The sequence below is a fragment of the Erpetoichthys calabaricus genome, chromosome 11 (genome assembly GCF_900747795.2).
Source record: "Erpetoichthys calabaricus chromosome 11, fErpCal1.3, whole genome shotgun sequence".
Lineage (NCBI taxonomy): Eukaryota > Metazoa > Chordata > Cladistia > Polypteriformes > Polypteridae > Erpetoichthys > Erpetoichthys calabaricus.
Window position 1 is genome coordinate 123,783,665 of NC_041404.2, and position 22,523 is coordinate 123,806,187.

General features: G+C 43.8%; 2 protein-coding genes across 3 annotated transcripts in view; both read right to left on the bottom strand.

Annotated features, from left to right (window-relative positions):
* Positions 1-33: 33 nt before the first annotated feature.
* Positions 34-17,215, bottom strand: slc5a11 (solute carrier family 5 member 11). Its single transcript, XM_028814582.2, has 16 exons — positions 17,052-17,215; positions 16,559-16,700; positions 16,401-16,472; positions 16,207-16,311; positions 6,611-6,670; positions 6,318-6,422; positions 6,132-6,237; positions 5,968-6,048; positions 5,470-5,675; positions 5,250-5,385; positions 5,066-5,173; positions 4,833-4,983; positions 4,478-4,646; positions 4,171-4,386; positions 3,306-3,435; positions 34-351 (listed from the first exon to the last, which is right to left on the bottom strand). The coding sequence occupies exons 2-16, from the start codon at positions 16,694-16,696 to the stop codon at positions 140-142; spliced, it is 1,995 nt and encodes a 664-aa protein (XP_028670415.2). The 5' UTR covers positions 16,697-16,700; positions 17,052-17,215; the 3' UTR covers positions 34-139.
* A 3,600-nt stretch (positions 17,216-20,815) lies between these two features.
* Positions 20,816-22,523, bottom strand: part of grid2ipa (glutamate receptor, ionotropic, delta 2 (Grid2) interacting protein, a) — a 36,626-nt gene continuing 34,918 nt past the window's right edge. For both annotated transcript variants that reach the window (XM_051933457.1, XM_028813815.2), the window contains exon 21: positions 20,816-22,444. In XM_051933457.1, the coding sequence (XP_051789417.1) occupies positions 22,373-22,444 (72 nt within the window). In that variant the 3' untranslated portion in view covers positions 20,816-22,372. The remainder of the gene's footprint in view (positions 22,445-22,523) is intronic.

Below are 22,523 nucleotides of genomic sequence, written 5' to 3' on the forward strand. Positions count from 1 at the left end.
CATTAAAGATTATATTCTGCTGCCTGGACTGACCACAAACATCAGTGCACATGTATTGGTGCCTCAGGACGCTGGTCCTTGTTTTTATTTGTTTTAATTTAACACAAAGCAAATGACCATTTGTGCAGGAGTCCCCTCGCTAAGCGAAATACGCCCACAGGAAGACAGCCAGGCTCATGCAGACCAGGAGGTTGGCGTTGACCATGTGTTTCATGAGCGGGTCCTCTTCTAGCACAGCAATGTTCACCACAGGCTTTGGGGGACAGGGGGCTTTGTGCCCGTCCTGCCGTTGCAGACCACACAGCCACATGAAGGCAGCCTTCAGCTTCTGAGACCAACTTGTTTCTGGCCCTGCAAAAGGAAGGAGGTGTGAGGAATTATAACCTTACCGGACAGCAGCTTATTTGGGACAAATCTGGGAGGACATGCAGTGTGGCATTGAGTGGTGACCAGCTGGCTGTCTAAATGCTATATACGTAAAATACAATATTAAAGATGGGCCTTTTAAAATGTTATGATGGAATTAAATGCCCAAATTAAGCTGTGCTAGTGCCTTGAAACTACTGCTCTGATCTGAGACGTCCTGCCAGTCAAGGGGTGAAACTTGGGACTGTCTCATGAATTCTTTGTACCTCCTGAGAGCTTCACATTTAAAGCTGCTAATACATTTTAAAACATGATGCTCTGTTCTAAATCTCTCATTAGCCATTACTGGGTTCATGAGAAAGTAGTGCAGCAGACAGTGCCTCACAGGCTGGGCGGGGCCAGCTGGATGGGCGGGGTTAGTTATTTGAGTGGTAAGAGCTGGCTGGCTGAAACTAGATGCTTGAGTGACAGCATCCTGGGGGGCGGGGTTAGTTATTTTAGTGGCAACTAGCAAGGCAGGGCTCAGCTCTTGAGTGGCATCAGGCTGGGCAGGGTTAGTTATCTGAGTGGTTGCTGGCTAGGCAAGAGTAGATGCTTAAGTGGCAGCAGGCTGGGTTGGGTTAGTTATTTTGAGTGTCAGCCGGCTAGGCGGGCCCTAGTTATTTGTGCAACAATAGGGTGGGTGGGGGTACAAACTTGAATGGCAGCGGCTGAGGGGAAGTGCATCCATTAATAAGACTTTGAGGATTTGACTAAAAGGCTGAAATTTTAGGAGAAAATGTTAACCGGTGCAGAACACAGCTGCTCACGCAAGTTTTGGTCTCGGTGATGCTGAAGAGTGTGAAGGTGGATAGTTGAAAGTGCTGACTGTGACATTGTTCATGTTTCAGGGGGCACTGCTATGCCCTCAGTATGACCCCCATTTGTCTTCCGTGCTCTAAAACTAACAGAGCTGCAGTTTAGGTCAGTGGGCAGGGTGGGGAATCAGTTTTACATTGCATAATCACTTAATCCATTTGATGAAATGGCCATTTTAGTGTTGCACATTGTGTGTGTGTGTGTCGTAAGAAGTGCCTGTTCTGCTTGATGTTGGCCACAAGTACAATTGTGTGATGGATGTGATTTGTCTACTTAAGGCACTGATTAGCACCTCCTGTTACAATTTCACTGCACTAAATCTGTGGGACAATAATGACCTGATAAGCCTATACGCTTATCCTAACTGACATCACTCTCCATGTCTAATGTATTGCGTATTCCACAGAGCCAGAGTAAGAGTTTGTGTTCAGCCAACACTGGAGCACCAGTGCGACCCCCTGATCACCACAGGTACTGCATCTCAAAATATTTGAGTGTTTTGCACATAATAAATAATAATAATAATAATACATTTTATTTATATAGTGCCTTTCCCTTGCTCAAGGCACTTGCAGAATATAATAAAGAACGGCAGCATATACAGTATATAGCATTGTACAAACCAGATAAATAAATAAAGTAGATTAAGACAGTGAATTCTGAAAAAAAAAACAGACAACATAATTGATGGTCTCGCACACACACACAAGTTACATTAGCATCTGGACAGAGAAGTAAACTGAGAGAAGGGTAATAAAGTCAAGTAGACCTAAAAGCCTTCCTGAACAGATGAGTTTTGAGTTGTTTTTTAGAACAATTCATGGAGTCAGCTGACCTGATGAATTTCGGTAGGTCATTCCAGAGTCTGGGCGCTATACAGCTGAAGGCCCTGTCACCCATGGTGTGTGGGTTGTGGGTAACACACATGCTAGTTTCTCATTTTGCATGCTTTTATTTAAAACGATATTATTCTCATAATAACACATTTACCATTTTGGTTATCATGGCTGCCACTGCTCTGTGGACAGGCTGCTTCATTATTGTTGACAATATGCTTGCCTTGCTATCATGTGATGCCCAAAAATTGGTATGGCATGGCATTACCAGCAAAAGGTTATATATAAGGTTATATATGATGGCGATGTGCTACTTAGGGCCTCCAAGAGTCTGAATTGTTAAAAAAACCTGTAGCAGTGTTAGTTAGGCCATGCCAGGTCAATTTAGTGATGCTATATAAGCTAACACGCATGTTTGGATGATTGATGGAATTACACGTGGACACAGAGAGCATGCAGACTCCCTCACTAGGCCAGAATTTGAGACCAGACCCTTGGAGTTGTACAGCCATGATCTGAAACATGGCGACTACAAACCATCCCTCATTAGGGACATGGCATATGCCAAATGTTGACCAACTGGAGTTTTCTTTGCTTGATGTGTAAGTCTGCTGCATGCTGGTATAAAACTTTAATCAGCAGCATGTTTGGATCTGGAGCCCATTCTGAATGGTGCACTGCTTAGAAGTGATATGAAATATCACTGGGCCAGTCTGGAGCATGTCAGTACTACTGATGTGGACAACAGTCTGAAGGCCTGTCATTGATGTGGGACAGTTATATTATACATCTTCGGATGCACTGGAACACATCATCAGTGACGTAACTTGGGGTCATTGGATGTTTTAAGTCTTTCAACATCAAACACCTTTGATCAGGTGACCCTGCCGAGGCTGACCAGCCCCTAGCCTTTGTCTCATCAGCACTTGCACACCCCAGCTCACATCTCCTGTTGCACAGCCACCTCTGTTACACTCTTGATGGCCCTGCTTTTCATCACGCCTGTCACACCCAGCAAACTGCAGACTCAGCTGAGTGTAGCCCAAGTCTACTGACTCAAACCGAACCTTCCATCCAGGTCCTCGTATCTAGCCGTTTCCCTCTCGTTAGTCCCCTGCATTCTGTCTTGCCAGAGAACAATTCGGCACGTTAATGTGAATGGTCCTTGAATGTGCTCAGCACAGCAGCCCGAGGAGGACTGAGCTAATGCAGCTTGCAAAAGCATCTCTTAGGAACATAAATTACCTGTGCCACTTCTGCCTCCATCTTTTCCATCCCCAGGGACATCTGCTTCTCCGTCCTCGCCGACTGATTCATTTTCCACATGGCCCTGAGGTGGCTTGTCAAAGCGTGTGAACCAGGTTAGACGACTCGTCTGTTTAAGGTAAAAGAAAATTGAAAAGATGGAGATGCATGAATTCATGGTCTTGGCTGGCACCCGTTCTAATAAATCACCTCCTCGCCTGTGCCTACGGCTCCCTTTTAAAATGCACCTTGGGGTGCCACTGAAGTCGAATGAATTCTGCAATTGGACAACAACCTGGAAGGTAGGAAATCAGTCAAGCCTCCCAGAGGGGAGCATTTTCTCACCCTGAATCCCAGGCAAACATCTGGAGCACACTGACCATGTGTCAATGACCTAGGGTCTCGTGCCCCTGTTCTCATGTGAAGAAGCTGTCTGCTATCCCCTGGTCTCTGAGTCCAAAGTGGGAGTTTATCCAAGTAGTGCAATGGTAAAGAAGGCTGCTGTGTGAACCAAAGACCCCAAATTTACACTCGGTTGCTGCTGCCACCATCTCAAGGAGAACAAAGGAGCAAGTGTAATGCCTGGGGCAAACGCATCAGATGCAGAAAGATAGAAATTGACGCTATATAAGAGACCCTCACTATTAGAACAAAAACACCCTGATAGACTGATGGCACTCTCCAAGTGCTCGACTGGATGAGATGCCCATTCTGATTTAGAGACCCTGTGGGACAGACTGGAACGATTCTCTGAGTGACTCTCCAGTGAAGCCCTGCCTTGCCTTTCAATTTGATTAAACAGTCAAACAAAGGTTGCTAATGGTGCCACTCACACACACACAAACTGGCACTCACTCCTACCTACTTGTTGTTGGGAAGGCGGCTCAGAGGTCAAGCTGATAACCAGCACCACGACCAGTGTGAAGACAGAGACAACGATAGAGAAGTAGAGGTAGTGGACATTCCTCACGATGGCTGGCCGGGAGTCTTCTTCGTGGCACTGAGGAGCAGGGTACACCATGTCCAGCGCCATCCACACACATCCTGCCAGCAAGCCAAGTACCAGTGCACAAAACGCACCCTGGGGGAGTGAGTGAGAGAGAGAGTGAGTGAGTGAATGAGAGATCAGATGGATCCAACTAAGAATCTCAACCATCACTTTGGAGGCCTACCCTCTCGTTAGTTCTCTTCCAGAAGCATCCCGCTATAAAGACAATGGCAACTGGTGGCTGGAGGTATGAGCTGATGGACTGGATGTAGATGAAGAGCTGTCCTCCTTGGCTGGCTTTGACTAGTGGGATCCAAAGCACTGAGATGACCACTAGTCCCAACACAAACACCCTGCATGAACAGAGGGAGGGAGTCAGTATAGCTTAAAGAAGACCACAAAGTACAGTAAGTGGGTCAGTAGACATTCCTGCCTTATATTCAAGACAAACAGACACATAATTTCATTTAGCTTGGTCAGTACCCAGGAAAGGCCTCGTTCTCAAAGATGATCAATGACACTCAGCAATTCTCCCCTACCTGCCCACTATCATGAGCTCCCACTCCGAGCTGCGAGGTCGGCAGAAGCGCCAGATGTCCATGGTAAAGATAGTGGCCGAGCTGTTAAAGATGGAGGTCAGCGAGGACATGAGGGCAGCAATCATGACGGACATCATGAGGCCCCGCAGCCCTGAAACACATGAGAGGCTCATTATGTCAGGCCCAGAGTATAAAAGCCCACCCTGGCATCAACTCAGAGATAAAGTACACACCTGCAGGCAAGAGCTTCATAACCAACATGGGGTATGCAATGTCAGAGCAGCCCAGCTCATTTCCACACACTGACTTACAGACATCTGGCTCAGCGCAGGCCACCTCCTCTGTAAAATACAGTGTGTTACAGCTGGATTGACCACCAAGTAAAACTGGATTATGCCAGGATAAGATGGACTCTACCTGTGAACAGGATGCGACTGATCATGCCAGGGAGAACCATCATGAAGAATGGCAGCACCTTGAGGTAGGAGGCCAGCAGAGACCCCCCCTTGGCATGCAGCAGATTCTTGGCTGCCAAAGACCTCTGCACAATGACCTGTAGAGACAGTTGGACACACATATCAGTATTGCCAACAGGCACGCACGTGGCTGCGATACAGAGAATGATGATTTGAGATACCTGGTCAGTGCACCAGTACCAAATGGATGGGATGGTCATTCCTACAAGGACTCCGGGCCAGGGTAGGTCAGAGGTGACAGGGTCTCGGAAAATATGGAAGGCGTCCTCACGTGGCAATCCACAGCTAGTATTCACATCTCGGACTGTGGGAATGGCAAGGTGATATTTCTCCTGAAGCTCATCCAAGCCACCGATCTGGGCAAAACCTGACAGGAGGACAGAGATGAAGCACTCGTCTATAGATAAAGCTAATGTCACTGTCAACATACAGTGCAGTGACAGCCAGCGAGTACTGTTCGGATGTCATGGCATCTATTATTACAAGCCACAGCAGACACTATAGGCTATGTCACACATGTAGGAGCTGCTAGTTCCTGATATCTCATCATATCTACTGACAACACCCCCACCCCAACCCATTCCCTGCTTGCTGGCCCTCTTCACACACACTTCACTTCTTCATATATGCAGCTCAACTCTTGTCTACAGGCTACTCACTAAAACCCATCAGGATGAGACCTCCAAGTAGCATGAAGACAGTTTGCAGAGCATCAGTGTAGATAACAGCCGCCAGGCCCCCTGGGAGTAGAAGACAAAATGGGGTTACAAGACACTTATTGGCTGGCAGTGTCTAGCATCCCCCCATGGCATTCTATTCACACCTGCAACTGTGTAAACCGCTGTGATGGCCAGCAGACCCACGATGGCCAGGTAGAGGTCCCATTGTAAGGCCTGCTGGATGAACATGGCTCCAGCATAGATGTCAACCTAAAACACAGACAACATTGGTCACTCATTGACCTCTGACTCAGAGAAGTGGCATGGGGTGTCAGTTGCATTAAACTCACCGATATTTTAGTGAATATGTAAATAAACAAGTAGAGGATAGCAAGGAGAATCTGGATTCTGCTGCCACCAAATCTCCTTTGCAGGTATTCGGGCATCGTTGTCACCTGAAACAGAATATAGTGTGGGGGCAGGGGGTCACCAAAAAGACAAATAAAACCTGCAACAGGGTCCCCTCCTCATAGCAGCAGGGTGCCAGCTGCCACAGTTAGGTCTTACTGGATATCTGGTGATGTTGGCCGACCGAAACTGGCCACCTGAGTACAAGCCGGACAGAGGGAGCTGTTAGACATACCCCAGATGCCACATAGATAGGGAGGAATAGCCAGGCCAGCAGCAGCACGATGAACATCCCCTAGAGGAGCGGAAACAAAGAGAAAGTCAAGTGAACTGACTGGCACCACTGAGCTGGCTTAACCAATACTGTCTTGTAGGGTCAGCCATTTATGCAAAGCATGTCTTGCAAGGTCAGTCATTCTCACCACACTGTTCTGCACAGTTATGTGGCCACACAATGCTGTTTGACGTAGTATCTAATCTCATTCAGCATTAAGGTAGGGTCATCTATTGGCTGATTTGCTCTCACACTACTGAATATTTAGAATGTTTTGTTTAACATTTTGATTGCAACGGACCATTCAGGCCAACAAAGCTCACCAATCCTTTCCACCTAATGTCTCCAAAATAATATCAAGTCTACTTTTGAAGGTCCCTAAACTCCTACTATTTACCACACTACCTGTACTTGGCAATTTATTCCATGGGTTGTAAGTTTCAATCTGTGTCCCCATGTACTTGTTGAAGTCCTTTTAATGTAATAGTCTGCATCCACTGGAAAAACCTCAATCATCTCCCCTCTTAATCTCCATTTGTTTAAACTGAAAAATTTCAACTGCTTTCATCTCATTCTGCTTATACTTCTCAGTTCCAGAATCAGCCTAGTTGCTCTTCTCTGGACTTTTTCTAGTGCTGCTATGTCCTTTTTTGTTGCCTGGAGACCAAAACTGCACACAGTACTCCTGATGAGGCCTCACTGGTGCATTATAAAGCATGAGCATAACCTCCTTGGACTTGTACTGTACACATCATGCTACATAACCTGCCATTCTGTTAGCATTCTCAATAGCCTCTGTACATACACTGTCTAGATGTTGTAACTGATGACACCGCCGATTTGCAGTTTCTGATAGTGACGGCAGTCGCACAAAGGCAGTTCCGATGCTGCCTTTGCCCCAACCGACCTTCGAAAAACTCCCTCATAGACAGTATTTCAATGGGAAATAAGTGCACTCCTAACATTCCCTTTGCGGGATCAGCTGCAGGTTTGCAGGCTTGCCATGTAACATGCTTGTTGCATGATTTTTATAACATTTAAAGCTGAGTGCTGACCTGTCTGTTTGCTCACTCTCCCGCCCCCTTTCCTCCAGACTACATCTGCCACAGTAGGTGCTTCCAAGCCACTGACCCTGATAGACGAAGAAGGCTTTGTGTTCTTTCAGTCTAAAGAAGGGAGATTTGCCCGCGTTGCTGCTTGTAACCTGTGTGCTTCTGTGCTGAAGATAAATTCCTGTTTGGAGTAAAGCCTTGGGACTGTTTGTGCCTTCTCAGCAATAAAGTTATTTTTCCTCCAAAACCTGGTCTCTTCTTCCTTTCTCTTATTCATCTCTGCGACCCAAGCTTGGCAGTGTATATAATGATAAGTCCACTGCAACTCCTAGGTCCTTCTCATTGTCACACAGACTGCCTGAGGATCACACTCCAAGCTCTTCCCGGGTCAAGAGGGGGTGTTGCCGCTACCTGAATTGTCATTTACTTCCTCCACAGTTTGGTTAACTGATTCCACCCCTTCCGGTCTCTGGGCTTCAAAAACACAACCACCCAGAAGGAGGCCTCACTTAATAAGGAGATGACCTGAGCAGAGGAGCTCCAAATCAACAGACCCAATGGCAGAACTAGATTAGTCGCAGTCGTTCTTCTTATGTGGTGGCTGTTTTTGTTTTGATTCTTTACACCATTGAGCGTTGTTTTTGTTAAAAGACTGAAAGTAAATGGGGAGGGCCAAGTCGGCACCCCAAATTTCAAACATTGTCAGACCCTTCACTCCTTCAGGCAATCACATCATGAATATGTATTTTCAAGTTTCAGAGCTCATACTGTGCATTCAAATTTTAACATTCCTACTTCTTGCATGTTATAACTGATATTTGCTTATCTTAAATTTCATCTGCCATAGAACTGCCCGAGCCTGAATTCTGTCCAAGTCTTTCTGTGATGATACAGCTGATTCTAGCTTAGCTTCCATTCCACCTAATTTGGTATCATCTGCAAACTTAATTTATACAAACATTATTTATGTATATTAAAAAAGATCAGTGACCCCAGCAGTGACCCCTGACAGAAACCATTTTAACATCACCTAATTCTGATACAGTGCCTTACATCAAAATCCTTTGCTTCCCATGTGTTTGTTACTTTTGTACACATTCACACACTACGCCCTGAACTCCCACTTCTTTAAGCTTGATGTTCGATGTATGAAATGCTTTTGGAAAATCAAGATAAATAATATCATATGCTCTTCCCTGATCACATCCTTTTGTTACTTCCCCATAGAATTCCAGCATATTAGTAAAAGACAACCTCCTCCATCTGACCCCATGCAGTCGGCTCAGTAACATGCCTGTTCTTGCCACATTATGCTCAATCTTTTTAATAATTCCTTCCATTAATTTAGTGCTGCCTGTTCTAATACTGCTGTCTAAAGGGATTATCTGATCTGACACTACTGGTCTCTACAGTTAGTCACGTTTCTATTTGGGTCCTGCAGGCTGGTCAGCTTTCACAATGCAGCCCACCAGTGCTGCCTGTTATCATACTTGCATGTCTGACAAAGAGTTATCTGATCTGACACCAGCAACATTTAAGGATAACCACCTTCACATCCACGCTTACCTGATCTCACCCTACCACTCATTTTGAGCGAAATATTCCTCCATTCACTGCTACTGTATTTCAGTTGCTCATGCTGAGTACTGAGGATCTGTTTGCTGATTAACTATCAAAAGTGTAAAAGATAAAAATACTGTAGACAAAAACTACAAGTTGAAATTACCCCTCTTAACCCTTAAACTGCCACATATTTGGGGGTGAATGCACCCCTGTACCCCAAATACTTTTTTGCTGCACTTTTTAAGTAAACGTCACAATTCACCAAGAAAAAGTGACACATATTTATTTTCATGCAAAGAGCATCACAATTACTGTAACACTGATCATTTTACACACTGCCAATGAACTGTAAAAACTATTTAAAAAAACTACTGGAACAATATGTACAAGGTGCAACCGACGCCATTGATGAAATTCAGTAAATCGCTGAGCCAACTGCGCTTGAACTGGCTGCACGCAAGCACATAGAGGCCAGTGCTGACGCTTGCAGGCTAGTCTAGTGCAGCGGGTGAATCCCCCGGACAGTGATGCTGCAGTGCTGCAGGGGGCAGCAGTGGTCATGAGCTGGCTGCTCAACGATTATACGCCACTGACTAAACAGATCCAGCGTGCTGGCAAATTGCATTGGGAACCGACTATAGCCAATTCCAGCGATTTAAGGGTTAAGCTGATTGTCAAACAGTAAAGTAATCTGCAACTGAAATTGTACAGGATGTTTTTTCTGTCTGTTTTAAGGATTGGCGATGCGCAAAAGAGAGTTGTTTGGGGTAGGACGAATTATATTATTTGTCAATGCATCCATTTTCTAAACCAACTTAACAGGGCAGGATTACCAGCAAGCAACGGATGTGGGCAGGAACAACTCCTGATCAGGGCCCCTGCTTATCACAGGGTGAACACACACGCACACACACACACGGGCCGATTTAGAGTCACCAGTTCACCTGTCTTTGGACCATGGGAGGAAACTGAACCAAACCCATCGGGACCCACATGCAATGTCCATGTCGGGAGAACCCGGGGCCAGCAGTGCTACCACTGCATCTCTGTGCTGCATATTCATTGATTACATTGTGACCTATAGTCTTATTTTAGCAACACAGTGCATCTGTAGGGGGGTGGTCAGACCACCTGGGCACCCCTTCATCTTCGCCAAATGCAAATGAAAGGACTAATTAGTAAGTAAAGGCCTAAATCAGTGGCTCTCCAGCTCAGACCTGTGGACCACCAGAACTGTAAGTATTCATGCCACCAAAGCTGTGCCTTTAACTGGACATCTGCCGTTATTAGGCAAGCTGGAATTTCCCAGTTTCTACCATTTCATGTTGGCCTATAAAGAAGAGTGTTTGCCACATTTTTCTTTGAATGTTGCAAGCAGCTGTGTGTTATGCAATGCTTTTCTTTTTTCCTTTTTAAGATTTTGTTCTTATTTTATGCTCTGGTTATTTAAGTCTTTTCTTATCAATTAGCACTGAAGTAACTGTGACCCCTTAGCTTAGCTAGTGTTATTCGCACCTGTGTCTCATCACTAACTGTCAGTATTCAGCTACAACAAAGGGGGAAAACACCACAGATAAAATATAAAATAAAAAGAAAATATGAAAACAAAGTTCATGTTTAAAGCTATGACAAAATACACATTTCTGTTTTTAACTTATAAATATCATACTCGCACATTATTGTAAATGCAAGATAAAAAGAAACAACTTAGAAAATGGTATAACATTCAGGTGTGTTCAGCTTCTTGGTTTGAAATTTGGAGCATTTTAAATCATGTTAGTGACTTTAAAGAGTCAATTACCACATTTTTATTTATTAAATATTTTTGTTACAAAATATGTTTTTTTTTATTTTACCACTCGCTTCGCTCGCCAACCCCCCGGCCTGCACTACGCGCCAGCCACTTTGCATCTCTGCCACTCGCGTATGTGGATTTCACTTTCACCAAACAGCAAATCTTTTAATTCTCTCAGTTATGCCTCTTCCTTGGGAAGAAGCACTACTTTTCCCTGATGGCAACACAAATTAGGCAATCTACAAGTCTCTGACTTAAAGTTTAAATCCGAACAATATATTTGATCTCTTTACGCTGTTCCGTTATTTCACCGAGTAATAATTTCCGTTTGTTTGCACTAATGCGATCTTTACTATCAGTTTTTTGTGACTTTCGAATTTTCGTACTTCCATTATCTCTAACCTGCTCTGCATGTGTACCGCACCAATGTTTTTGAATTCCTTACGATGTTCTACTTTGTCATCTACTCTTTATCTTTTCTTTCCGGTCCCAGGTGTGGTTAGATCTGTTGGCACAAAGTCTCGTCTCGCGGGTCTGGAGAAATACTGAATCATTATAATGTGAATATAAAACATCAGAATGCAAATGTGGCTAAGGATGCAGGTTGTTTTTTGTGTTAACATTGTCATGATTGGTGAGTGATGTCCACATGGATTTCCTCCCACAGTCCAAAGACCTGCAGGTTCTGGGGATTGGTGGTGCTAAATTCGTCCTTGATGTGTGTGAGTGCTTGGCCTGTGTGTTTGTTCAGCCTGTCATGGACGGCCATCCTGTCCTGTAATTGTTCCTGCTCTGCATTCAATGCTCTCTGGGACAGACTCCAGCTGCCACCGCGCAACTCTGCTCGGTATAAAGCGGGTTAAGAGAATGAATGGATGCTTCTTTTACATTCTTGAAAATGTATTTTCTTTAAATGTTTTTTGGGGGGGGGTTTATAGAGTTTTTTTTATAGAGTTGATGGGTAATTTTAATATTTGTTTGCATTCTCTCACTATGCCATACACAAGTTGCTGTTTTGTGCGTTTTTTTTTTTTTTTTTTGACAGTTGCCATGTTGTTGCTTGCGTTGTCACACGTGTGTGTTTGGGGAACAACCTAAAGGCTTGCGTGAATGTAATTTGCCACCAAGACATGAGGAGGCACTGTGTAATAACATTCTCTCTTCTCCTTCCCCTCCTGCAGAAAGCAAGATTGACACCTCTCCATCTGTGACGTCACTACTGGGGACAGACCACCTGGACCCACCTCTTCCTCCCAGAATCCATCATAAGAGGAAACAACGCGATTGATTTCAAAGACGCCTCAACTTTTTACGCCTTTTGCGTAACTTTAATATATGAGGTTTGCCTCTGGGTGCTCGAGACCCTTTATGTGGTGTTCTTGTCTCTTTACAGCAGCCGTGCCAAAGGTCAAAAACTGAGTGATGTCAGAGGTCACGGGGTATGAAGTTCAGCCCCAGGGTCACTTCCTTATCCAAGTTTGTTCATTTGTGCACAAACTGCATTTGTGTGTTTAAATGTTTTTCAGAGCTTCTTTCTTTCTGGCGTTTTGACTTGGAGTTAGGTTTTGTTTAGGGTTTAGATGCTAGGTATTTTTTTAATTTTCTGGTTTCAATGTTTGCATTAATTAAGACTCCCATTTATCGCCCATTCCTTCTCTTTCCTGCGTGGCTTTTTATAACAAACATACTGTAAATCTGGAATACACATTTGTTCATGTTATCCTTACAAAATGATGCTTCCATAATTCCTTTCATTTTATATTCATTTCTACACAAGTGACTTTTTGATTTTTTTTTTACTTTTACGGTTTAATTAACTCCAGCGACAGGAGAAGTGAGCTGGTGTACAAACGGCTTTCGCGTGTGGTCCTCTCCCATTGTTTCACTAACTGTTTTGGGCAGCTGTTGGGAAAAATATACAAAATATATAAGTTGAAGTAACAGCTCTCAACCTAAATGTGAAACACTAAACTCATCCATAATTAAAGTTGCACAGAATGTTTTCTCCCGCTTTAAAGTAGATGAGTAGGGAAATTTACCAATGCCTTTTCTATGACCGGTTTTGAAACGTCAAAAATGTGTACGGCTCCTTGTATTCAAAGCATCTTCACAAATTCGGAAATTTCTTGACAAATTTGCTTGAAGAATATGTGTGCCAAAATTTCAACAAAACCTGTTCACCGTTAGTCTTGTTGTTTTGTGTGGACAGACGGACAGATGGACATGGCAATTGCAGTAGATGCTTCAAATGGTATGTGAAAAGCTCTGAAAACAATTGCAACTAATTAAACAAAAAGATCAAGTAGAAGAAAGACTGACCCACTGATTTGTGAAACTGAATGAAAACCTGCAGCCACAGTTGGTAGCAGGGCTGAACCACTCCAGGTGAGGAGGGGCACGCCGCATGGACGGGTGGGCTGCACTCACTCTGTTCTGCACTGAGCCAATGTGGGTGGCAGTGATGATCAGTAATATCTAGCAGGCCGCTGTGTATTTAGTAAGATTTGCACTCTAAATTGTACATAACTGGCTTAGGAAATGTTATCTTTAATATAAAATATACTGTATATTTTTATTTCTGCTTATTATTATGTCTCCTTGCCTGCTTTTCCTTTTTATTATACACACTTTTTGTTTGTATTATTGTGCCATATAAGTCTGTAAGGAAATGTTTCTTAAGCTCAGCCAGGAGAACACCAGAAAGGTTCTTTATTTCCAGACATTTCTAGAAGGAGCTCTTAGTTTGATTGGTTTATTGTACTAAAACAATATTATCTTAAAATGAGAAAAATGTCACCAGACCCTGACATTTGAGAATCCCACAACCACTGACCTTGTTCAACCCTGGGATTTTTTGGATTGCTGCCCTCATTAACTGTGTCCTACCCGCTATGGCTGTTATTGAAATGGAGTTCTGATGTAGACTGTACAATGAAAAAAAATGACAAGCCAAGAATAAAGTTCTAATTTGTGTCATAACTGATTTATGTTGCCATTGTGGCTCTGAGGCAGTACTGTAAGCAGGACAGCCTCTCCACAGTGCATTTGTTGAATGGTGCAGACTGAATCATTTGCAGATCAGCATCAGTAAGACAAAGACATCACAGTCTTCAGGAGGGTCAAACTTACTCTGTCTCCGGTTCTTATTGATAGTGAAGATGTGGAGACGGTGAGAAAATATAAGTATCTCGGGGTGCATCTAAAAGACAGGTTAAAGTGGAGTATCAACACAAAGGCTGGATACAAAAAGGTTCAAAGTCGTCACTATTTCCTGAGGAGGTTGAGGTTGTTTGTGTATGCAGGTCACTCTTATATGTTTTCTACCAGTCAGTAGTGGCCAATGAATATTTTTCTATGTGGTGGTGTAGTGGGGAAATGACATTAGTGCAGCTGATGCCAACAGACTAAACACACTGGTTAAAAAGGCTGAATCAATCTTGGGGGTCCGTCTGGACTCATTGAAGTTAGTGGTAGAACAGAGGTCACTCGGGACGCTGCTTACTAACTGGGACAAAGACCCTCACCCTCTGTATGAGATCTTGGCTAAATAAAGGAGCACCTTCAGTAACAGGCTGAGACGGCTGTGTCGCTCCAAGGAGTGTTAGGTGAGGTCACTCCTACCCTCAGCCATCATCTATAATGGTCTTGTTCTCCGTGTGCTGAATGTTACTGAACAGGTCTAGCAGACAGATAGTGACGCTATGTGCAATAAACTGTGCCAATGACTGACATACTGTACTGTGAAATTGTAACTGATAAGTGTGTGCAATTCTAATCACTTTACACTTTTGTTGATTTACTTATAGATAATTCTTGTTATACTGTATGTGTATTTGTACCTTATTAGAATACTTAAAATTATTATAATTCTTGTTATGAGTATCTGTGCCTTTTACTTGTCTGCTACTATAACCGTGCAATTTACTTTGAGATTAATAAAATATCTATCTATCTATCTATCTATCTATCTATCTATCTATCTATCTATCTATCTATCTATCTATCTATCTATCTATCTATCTATCTATCGTCACACGTGTGCATGGGCGGCAGTCTAAGGGCTAAACTGAGAGTAAAATGCAGAGCCAGGGGTTGATGAATGGTACTAATGCCTTTTCTCCCTCTTCCACAGACCACCAGAAGGAGAGCGCAGTTAAGACCCCGCCCACTTCTGCTGCTTCATCACGCCCTCATGCAGACCTCATTTCCACCTGAGATCCCACCCCTTCCTGTCCTCTGCCTATAAAACCCAAGCCTTCACTCTCCTATTCAGTCACTATTGAATCAGTCTTGTATGATTACTCTCTTTTTTGCTGTTGCAATTTGCTGTTATATCTATCTATCTATCTATCTATCTAGCTATCTATCTATCTATCTATCTATCTATCTATCTATCTATCTATCTATCTATCTATCTATCTGTTTGAAAGAATTGAACTTGAACCAGTTATGGAGCTAGAGCCCCCTACTGGACACAGACACTGTAAGCCTAAAAACCCTGAAAGGCGTTATTTAAATGTATGCTTTGATGGTCAGGTATCTTTCTAATGGCACTGAATGATCTGCACAAGCTCAACTGCTTTTTGTTAACTGGCACTGTAACAGAATCTTAAAAATCAAAGAGTTAAGTTATGTTTACAAAAATTTGCATCAACAAAGGGCTGAAACAAGAGCTTCATTGGAGATGTTCGGATACAAGAGTTGGATTAAACATCCATCCATCCATCAACCAACCCGCTAACTACAGGGTCACGGGGGTCTGCTGGAGCCAATCCCGGCCAACACAGAGTGTAAGGCAGGAGCCAATCCTGGGCAGGGTGCCAACCCACCGCAGGACACACACAAACACACCCACACACCAAGCACACACTAGGGCCAATTTAGAATTGCCAATGCACCTAACCTGCATGTCTTTGGACTGTGGGAGGAAACCGGAGTACCCGGAGGAAACCCACGCAGACACGGGGAGAACATGCAAACTCCACGCAGCGAACCCAGGTCTCCTAACTGCGAGGCAGAAGCGCTACCCACTGCGCCACCGTGCCGCCTTGGATTAAACAATTTATTGAAATGAACAACTGTCATCCCGAGTAGTCCTCTGGCCTACAAGTACCCATTAGCCTGAGGGGCCCCCGTTTTCCACTTACATTCCATTCATAGGCAGTGACTGCTATCCCTGAAGCTGCTCCAGAGCCAGCAAGTCCAACAAAGTGCCCGCTACCCACATTGCTAGCAAAGAGGGATGCTCCAACCTGCAAAAGAGAGGAGCGTCGGTGTTTAAATACCACAGGGAGTGTCAATAAGTGGTAACTCACAGGTAGCCACTGGACATCATACCTACCGGCCACCAGACCATGTTCTTTCCAGCCAGGAAGTAGCCATCCACCGTACTACGTTTTGTCCTGCACATGGACTAAGGAGGAAGAAAATAAAATGGCTCTTTACACAGAATTCGGTTCTGCCCCCATGTGCAAGAGCGAAAATACCCATCTCTCTTACCCAAAATCCAACTGCCAGGACAAATAAGAAGTACAAAACCAGCACCACAATGTCCACTATCTCCAGAGACGTCCTTAGTTGGGTGCCACTGGATTCAGTGGTGTAGGTGGGTACCAAAGAGGGGGTCTGTTCCAACATGGTGCTATAGAAAAAACAGATGAGTGTCTACTGTAGCATCAAATATCCTCCAATGTGACCATCATGTGTGACAAGGGTGCTTAGGTTTGATCAAATTCAGGCCTACCACTCCCATCACATATTTAGTTTAAGGCTGCCAGCCATCAATTTTCTGATGGCATCTTATTGTGAGGCGACAGAGAGCTACACCAGGAAATCGCAATTTAAATTTGACCAAGAAAGGTGAGTGCCCACCCACTGACGACTTACCCGCCTCTCCTGATCCACTTGGCCCAACCCCCTGATCACTCCAGGCTCAACTATTCTCCTTCACACAGATCGGCACAATGCAGATAATAAATTGTACCAGGCCTACCTGCTTCTGAGTGCGTCCACCCTTCGTTATGCCAGCGAGCTCTCCAAGATCTCCAGTCTTCCCATTGTGTGGCTCACGAGCAGTGAGGAATCGTGCCTTGTCTCCGCTAAATGGCCGGACTGAAGCGGTAAAAGGTCAAACTCCAAAGTGTGTGGCAAGTTAACATGTAAGAAACTGGAATGCAGCCAGCACCACACAGGAGGGCAGAAAATGGGCCAGAAGTGCTCTATGGTTACTCATTTATAAGGGCAGTCATTCTTTAAACCACCACCCCAAGCGTGTCCAAGTGTGCATACTTTGCTCTCCTTACTTTTTGTCACTTCCTCCTGTTTCTGTCTCTGTCAGTGATAGTGCCGCCACTCCCTGCCCTGCCCCAACAAGGTGGTGCACTTTACTCCATCCTGTGTCTATCACTGCCAGAATGTCCAGCTCTCTCTTATCTGAAGGCACCTCACCCATTATAGGGCATCCAGAACCCATTCCAACAGGCAGAAACCAACCCTGGATGATTCATTCCAGGGACCAATTTAGAGCTGACAAATTGAGCCATGGGGTGCAGGTTTGTTGGGTGCTGGGGAATCAGAGGTTTGTGGCAGGTGGGACGAGCGTTGACACACCTGAGAAAAGGCATTCTTTATAGAGAACATAACAGGCCAGGATTTGAACCCAAGTATGTGGAACTGTGAGGCATCAAATTCAGCTAAGGCACAACCTAGCTGATCCCCACCCCCCACCACCCAAGGTATACAAATTCACTACTCACGTTGTTCTAGCCCAAATTGTCACACATTGCTCTATCGTTGGCATCTCTGTCCCTCCAAGGCATCACACTCTACCTTCTTATGCAGAACACTTTACTCTGGTTGGCCCCTTTCAGCTTTTGTTCTCCATTTTGTATTTCACCTTCACGCTGTTACTTCCTAACGTGTCACACTTCTTTTACCATATGTTCAACTTTCTACCATTCTGTCTCTCACGCCTACTTTTCTCCTTTTATTCTTTACACTGTAGCATACCCTCCTCCACAATGTCTGTCACTCTGTACTCCAGAACTCCTCAACATGACCCTCTTCACTCACCACTGTCTTTCCCATGAGTCACATTCCCTATAATCCATTACGCTTCATTGTCAGTTTATCCAAGTGTGCCTCCAGTCTCTATGTCTCAAATGTTACACCTCACTCTTTATACTGTTTTTCACCCTGTACATCACACTTTATTGCATTTCATTTTCAGCCCAAATTTCACCTTTCCATGGTTCTGCAAGGTGTTGCACAATACTCCGAACGATATTATTCCCAATGGATCACACTTTACTCCTTACTTTGTCTTTCAGTCTCCTTGAAATGTGTCACACTTTACCTCACACACACTGTCTCTACTCCAATAGTATAGTGGTAGCTGGGGAGGGAATTTCAAGTTTGAACCCCCACTTTAAGACAATTCTCACTGAGTGATCACAGACAGAATTACCATTCATGCATTTTCTCACCAGACGACCCCCACAAAATTGTTTCCTGCCTACTCTCCTGCCCACACACCACATTCTACTCCATTCTGTCTCACACACCCACATTTTACCTCATGTGTTACATACTGTATGTGAGACACACACACCCCTCCTGCTTCGTGAAACACTCTTTTCACACTCTCTGTTCTTTCTGCAGGGCACACTTAAGATCACACTATTTCTGTCAGGATGCTTCATCTGTCATACTTCATTCTGTACAATCTGTCACAATCCCAGAAAGTGCCAGGTGTTACCTCAGCCATGTTGTCTCATTTTATCTGATCAGAATTCCTGCACTTGATAGGTTTTGCTCCACGCCCCTTGATAGATAGATAGATAGATAGATAGATAGATAGATAGATAGATAGATAGATAGATAGATAGATAGATAGATAGATAGATAGATAGATAGATAGATAGATAGATAGATAGATAGATAGATAGATAGATATTCCTCAAACACACACAAGAATGACAAAAAAGAAGAAGAAGGAAAAAAATCCCTCACATTTTCCACACTTCCCACTGGGGTGTGTCTATTGTTCTGCTGTGATTCACACTTATTCTGTATCAGTGTCTTGTCATGTATCACAGTTTCCTCCACTGAGTCTCACCAAGCTGAAGGGAGAATGGAAGCTCAGCCATACCAAACACATTCAAATTCTAACAGTCTTCTTATATCAATAACAGAGATGAAGAAAAAATATGAAGAAATCATCTTGGACAATTACCTCTATGATAATCCAGTTCAGGACACAATTAAAAATGTTTATATTCAGTAAGTAATATTTGAATCTGAATGGTTTGTAGAATATTGATGTGAGCAGGCATTCGGTTTACAGCTATCAGTAAGTCTGTTTTTGTCAGTCATGATGGCTGTTTGGCCTCGTCACAAAACACGTACCTAACTGACCTCAATTTGTCTACCACTTTGCTCCTTACCTTAAGAAGGCTGAATGTTGGCAGCCTACACTTATATTGCTATGACAAATGTTTCTTCAGGTATGGAGGACAGAGGTTTCGAGGTTATGCTGTCATACTCACTAAATCATAAAGACATGTTACATATTGATTAGCACATGAAAATCAGAATTTCACTGTACTGTATATACATGACCATAATGACCCTATATAAACCCGTATCTTTTGTTTTTATCCTACACACGATCATTATCTGAGCAACACACAGTATATCACAGTTTAAGGCCCTCATTGTCCTACTCCCATTTGTCATATTTTCCTCCATATTTTTTGTCATTGATCTTCTCTTGATGACTCTTCCTTCTGCCCACTGCCCAACCAAATAACACACACTTCTGTTTCTTCATTGTCTCTCATTGTCCAGACTGTTACACATTGCTCCATACTTTGCTCTTACCATCTTTGCCCCCTTATTTCATACATTTATTGCATCCAAACCCCAGACTTTAATGTGCTCTACATCCCTCACCTTCCTCTAGTGTTACAAATTACTCCTTGAACCCTGCTTTCTTACTTTATGTGAATTTTCCCTTGGGATTAATAAAGTATCTATCTATCTATCTATCTATCTATCTATCTATCTATCTATCTATCTATCTATCTATCTATCTATCTATCTATCTATCTATCTATCTATCTATCTATCTATCTATCTATCTATCTATCTATCTATCTATCTATCTATCTTTAAGTCACCCTTTACTCTCCACACCATCACTCTTTACAGGTATTACTAATACTCTCTAGTTTTACTCAAACATCTTTCACTCCTAGTGAAGTGTTATATATTGCTTCATACTCTGTTTCACCTTCTCTCACATGTCACACTTTCTTACATGCTCTTGTTGTTCTCTCTCCCTCAAGGGTCAGTTACACTTTACTTTTCACATTTTATTTTATTCCACATTCACTCTCTCTGTCCACACCATATACCCCACACATTATCTTCTCTCGCTCCACACATTGGGTCTAACTTTACTCCAGAGGCCTCTGTCTTTTATCCCCATACCTCCACCTTACTCTTGTCACCACGCATTACTCCCCATGTGTCACACATTACTCAGATCTCTGGTTTCTCACCTCCTGCACAATGTCTCACACTTTACTCACACTTTTTCATTCTCAGTTCTGCAATGTCAGTCTCAGTTTACCCTTTGAGTTTTGTCAAGTCAGAAACGTCTTTCCCAAGCTACAACCTTAGGAAGTGCCACAAATGCTGCCATTGTCACTGGTTTTGCCCAACAACCATCTTGGCACAAGACAGAAGCATGTGTTGCATTATACAAGGATTTTATTGGTTGCATTCGCTGCAATACACACGATACAAACCATATAAGCGCTCGTCACCGCACAACAGACAGAGCAGAGGCCATTGCAGTCTACCCACAGACAAAAGCCTGAAATCAGGGTTTTGTGATCCCAATGGTCAGTGAGGCTTGGCAGGTGCTCACTCATCCATGATTCCCGGACTTTGTTCTTGTCAGAAAAGTATCACCCTACAGGCCCACGCCTCACGAGGAAAGAGCGTGCTGCTGGCAGAAAGGGAACGTTTGCCGTCACGTACTCAGAAAGCTTGAGATACCCTTCTGTGGTTTGTCTGAAAGAGGCATTTGACCAGTGGTCAGAGGTGCACAGATTGCGTTCAGCACAGGGAGGGACAGCCCAACCTGACAGCCTAGTGTGTACTACACCAGTGCACAATGGGTCAGCATTATGAGATTCAATTTCTATACGTGGGTATGTGATGCTCTGCTGACCTCTTCCTGCCTAAATGGTTACAGGCATTCAAAGTCTAATGTGTATTTAGGTGTAGAGGTCAGCAATTCCGAATACATGCACTTTATACTGAGGTCCCCTGGGTTGGTATTTGGGTATGTGCTGCTGTATGCTACACAAAAGCCATTTGTATTTTGGCAAGGATACATCTCCAAGTCCAAATGTGTAGTCACCTGATCCCATGAGTGCTTGTGTAATCCTATGGGGGAAAGAGCATTTGTATGAGATGTATGTGCGCATGCATTTCTACTAAGCAAGTGTGCCCAGGTTTCCTTCTGTGTGCTAATATTTAAACATGTGGCTCTGTATTTCACGTGCATGCATGCTGTCACTGGAATCTGTTGGTGACAGTAACAACACAAATCAAGGAGGTCAGTGTCCCTCAAAGCACCTTTATTAATTGCCCACTTAAGTTTAAAGAAATTTCCTTATGGTCAGCTCCCACAGGACCATCACCCACAGGGGCATTCACATGAAGGCGGTCCACTTTGGTGCATTGTGATTGTGTTTGGAGAAGAGATGCTGCCCAGATGAGTCTAAAATGACAAAGAGACGTGGCCAGCCAGTGCCTAATGTAAGCAGTCGAATAAAAGAGGGCCAAGCTGCAGCAACCATGCTCAGAAGAGCACACAGGATCCTACCACTGCTGTTATCAATGACAACATGAGTTTACATAGCACCCTTCACATTGTCAATCTGACATACTTTACAGAATTCACACCAATCAGCCAGCACACTGGGCACATTAGTAGCCATATGTGACCCCAGAGTGTGGCCCTACTGCGTCTTAAGCAAGCAGCACTTCATACTGTGCTTATTTCAAGACCTTGGCCACTGATCCCTGTGTGTTGTGTATTTGTGTGTCTGTGCGCATATGTTTGGTGAACACAGCTATCAGCATGTTGTATCCTGAACAACTTCACGACTCCTTCTTCCTTATCTTTGTCTTCTATCTTCATCTATCCTCTTCCTCTATCTTGTTCTTCTCAGAGAAGCAGTTTGCTAAAGCAGGCTTGGTGCTGATTTTGGCAATGAAATGGGCATGTGCAGAAGGTCACCAGGCCAAGGGGGACACCATGTGAGGGCTGCGCTGGGCATCAGACATCTGAATCTCATTGACCACCCTCTGGAAAACAAAAAGAAACTGATGAAGCCAGAGAAGGAAACCACATTGTGTTCATACAAACACCCTCACAATATCTAGC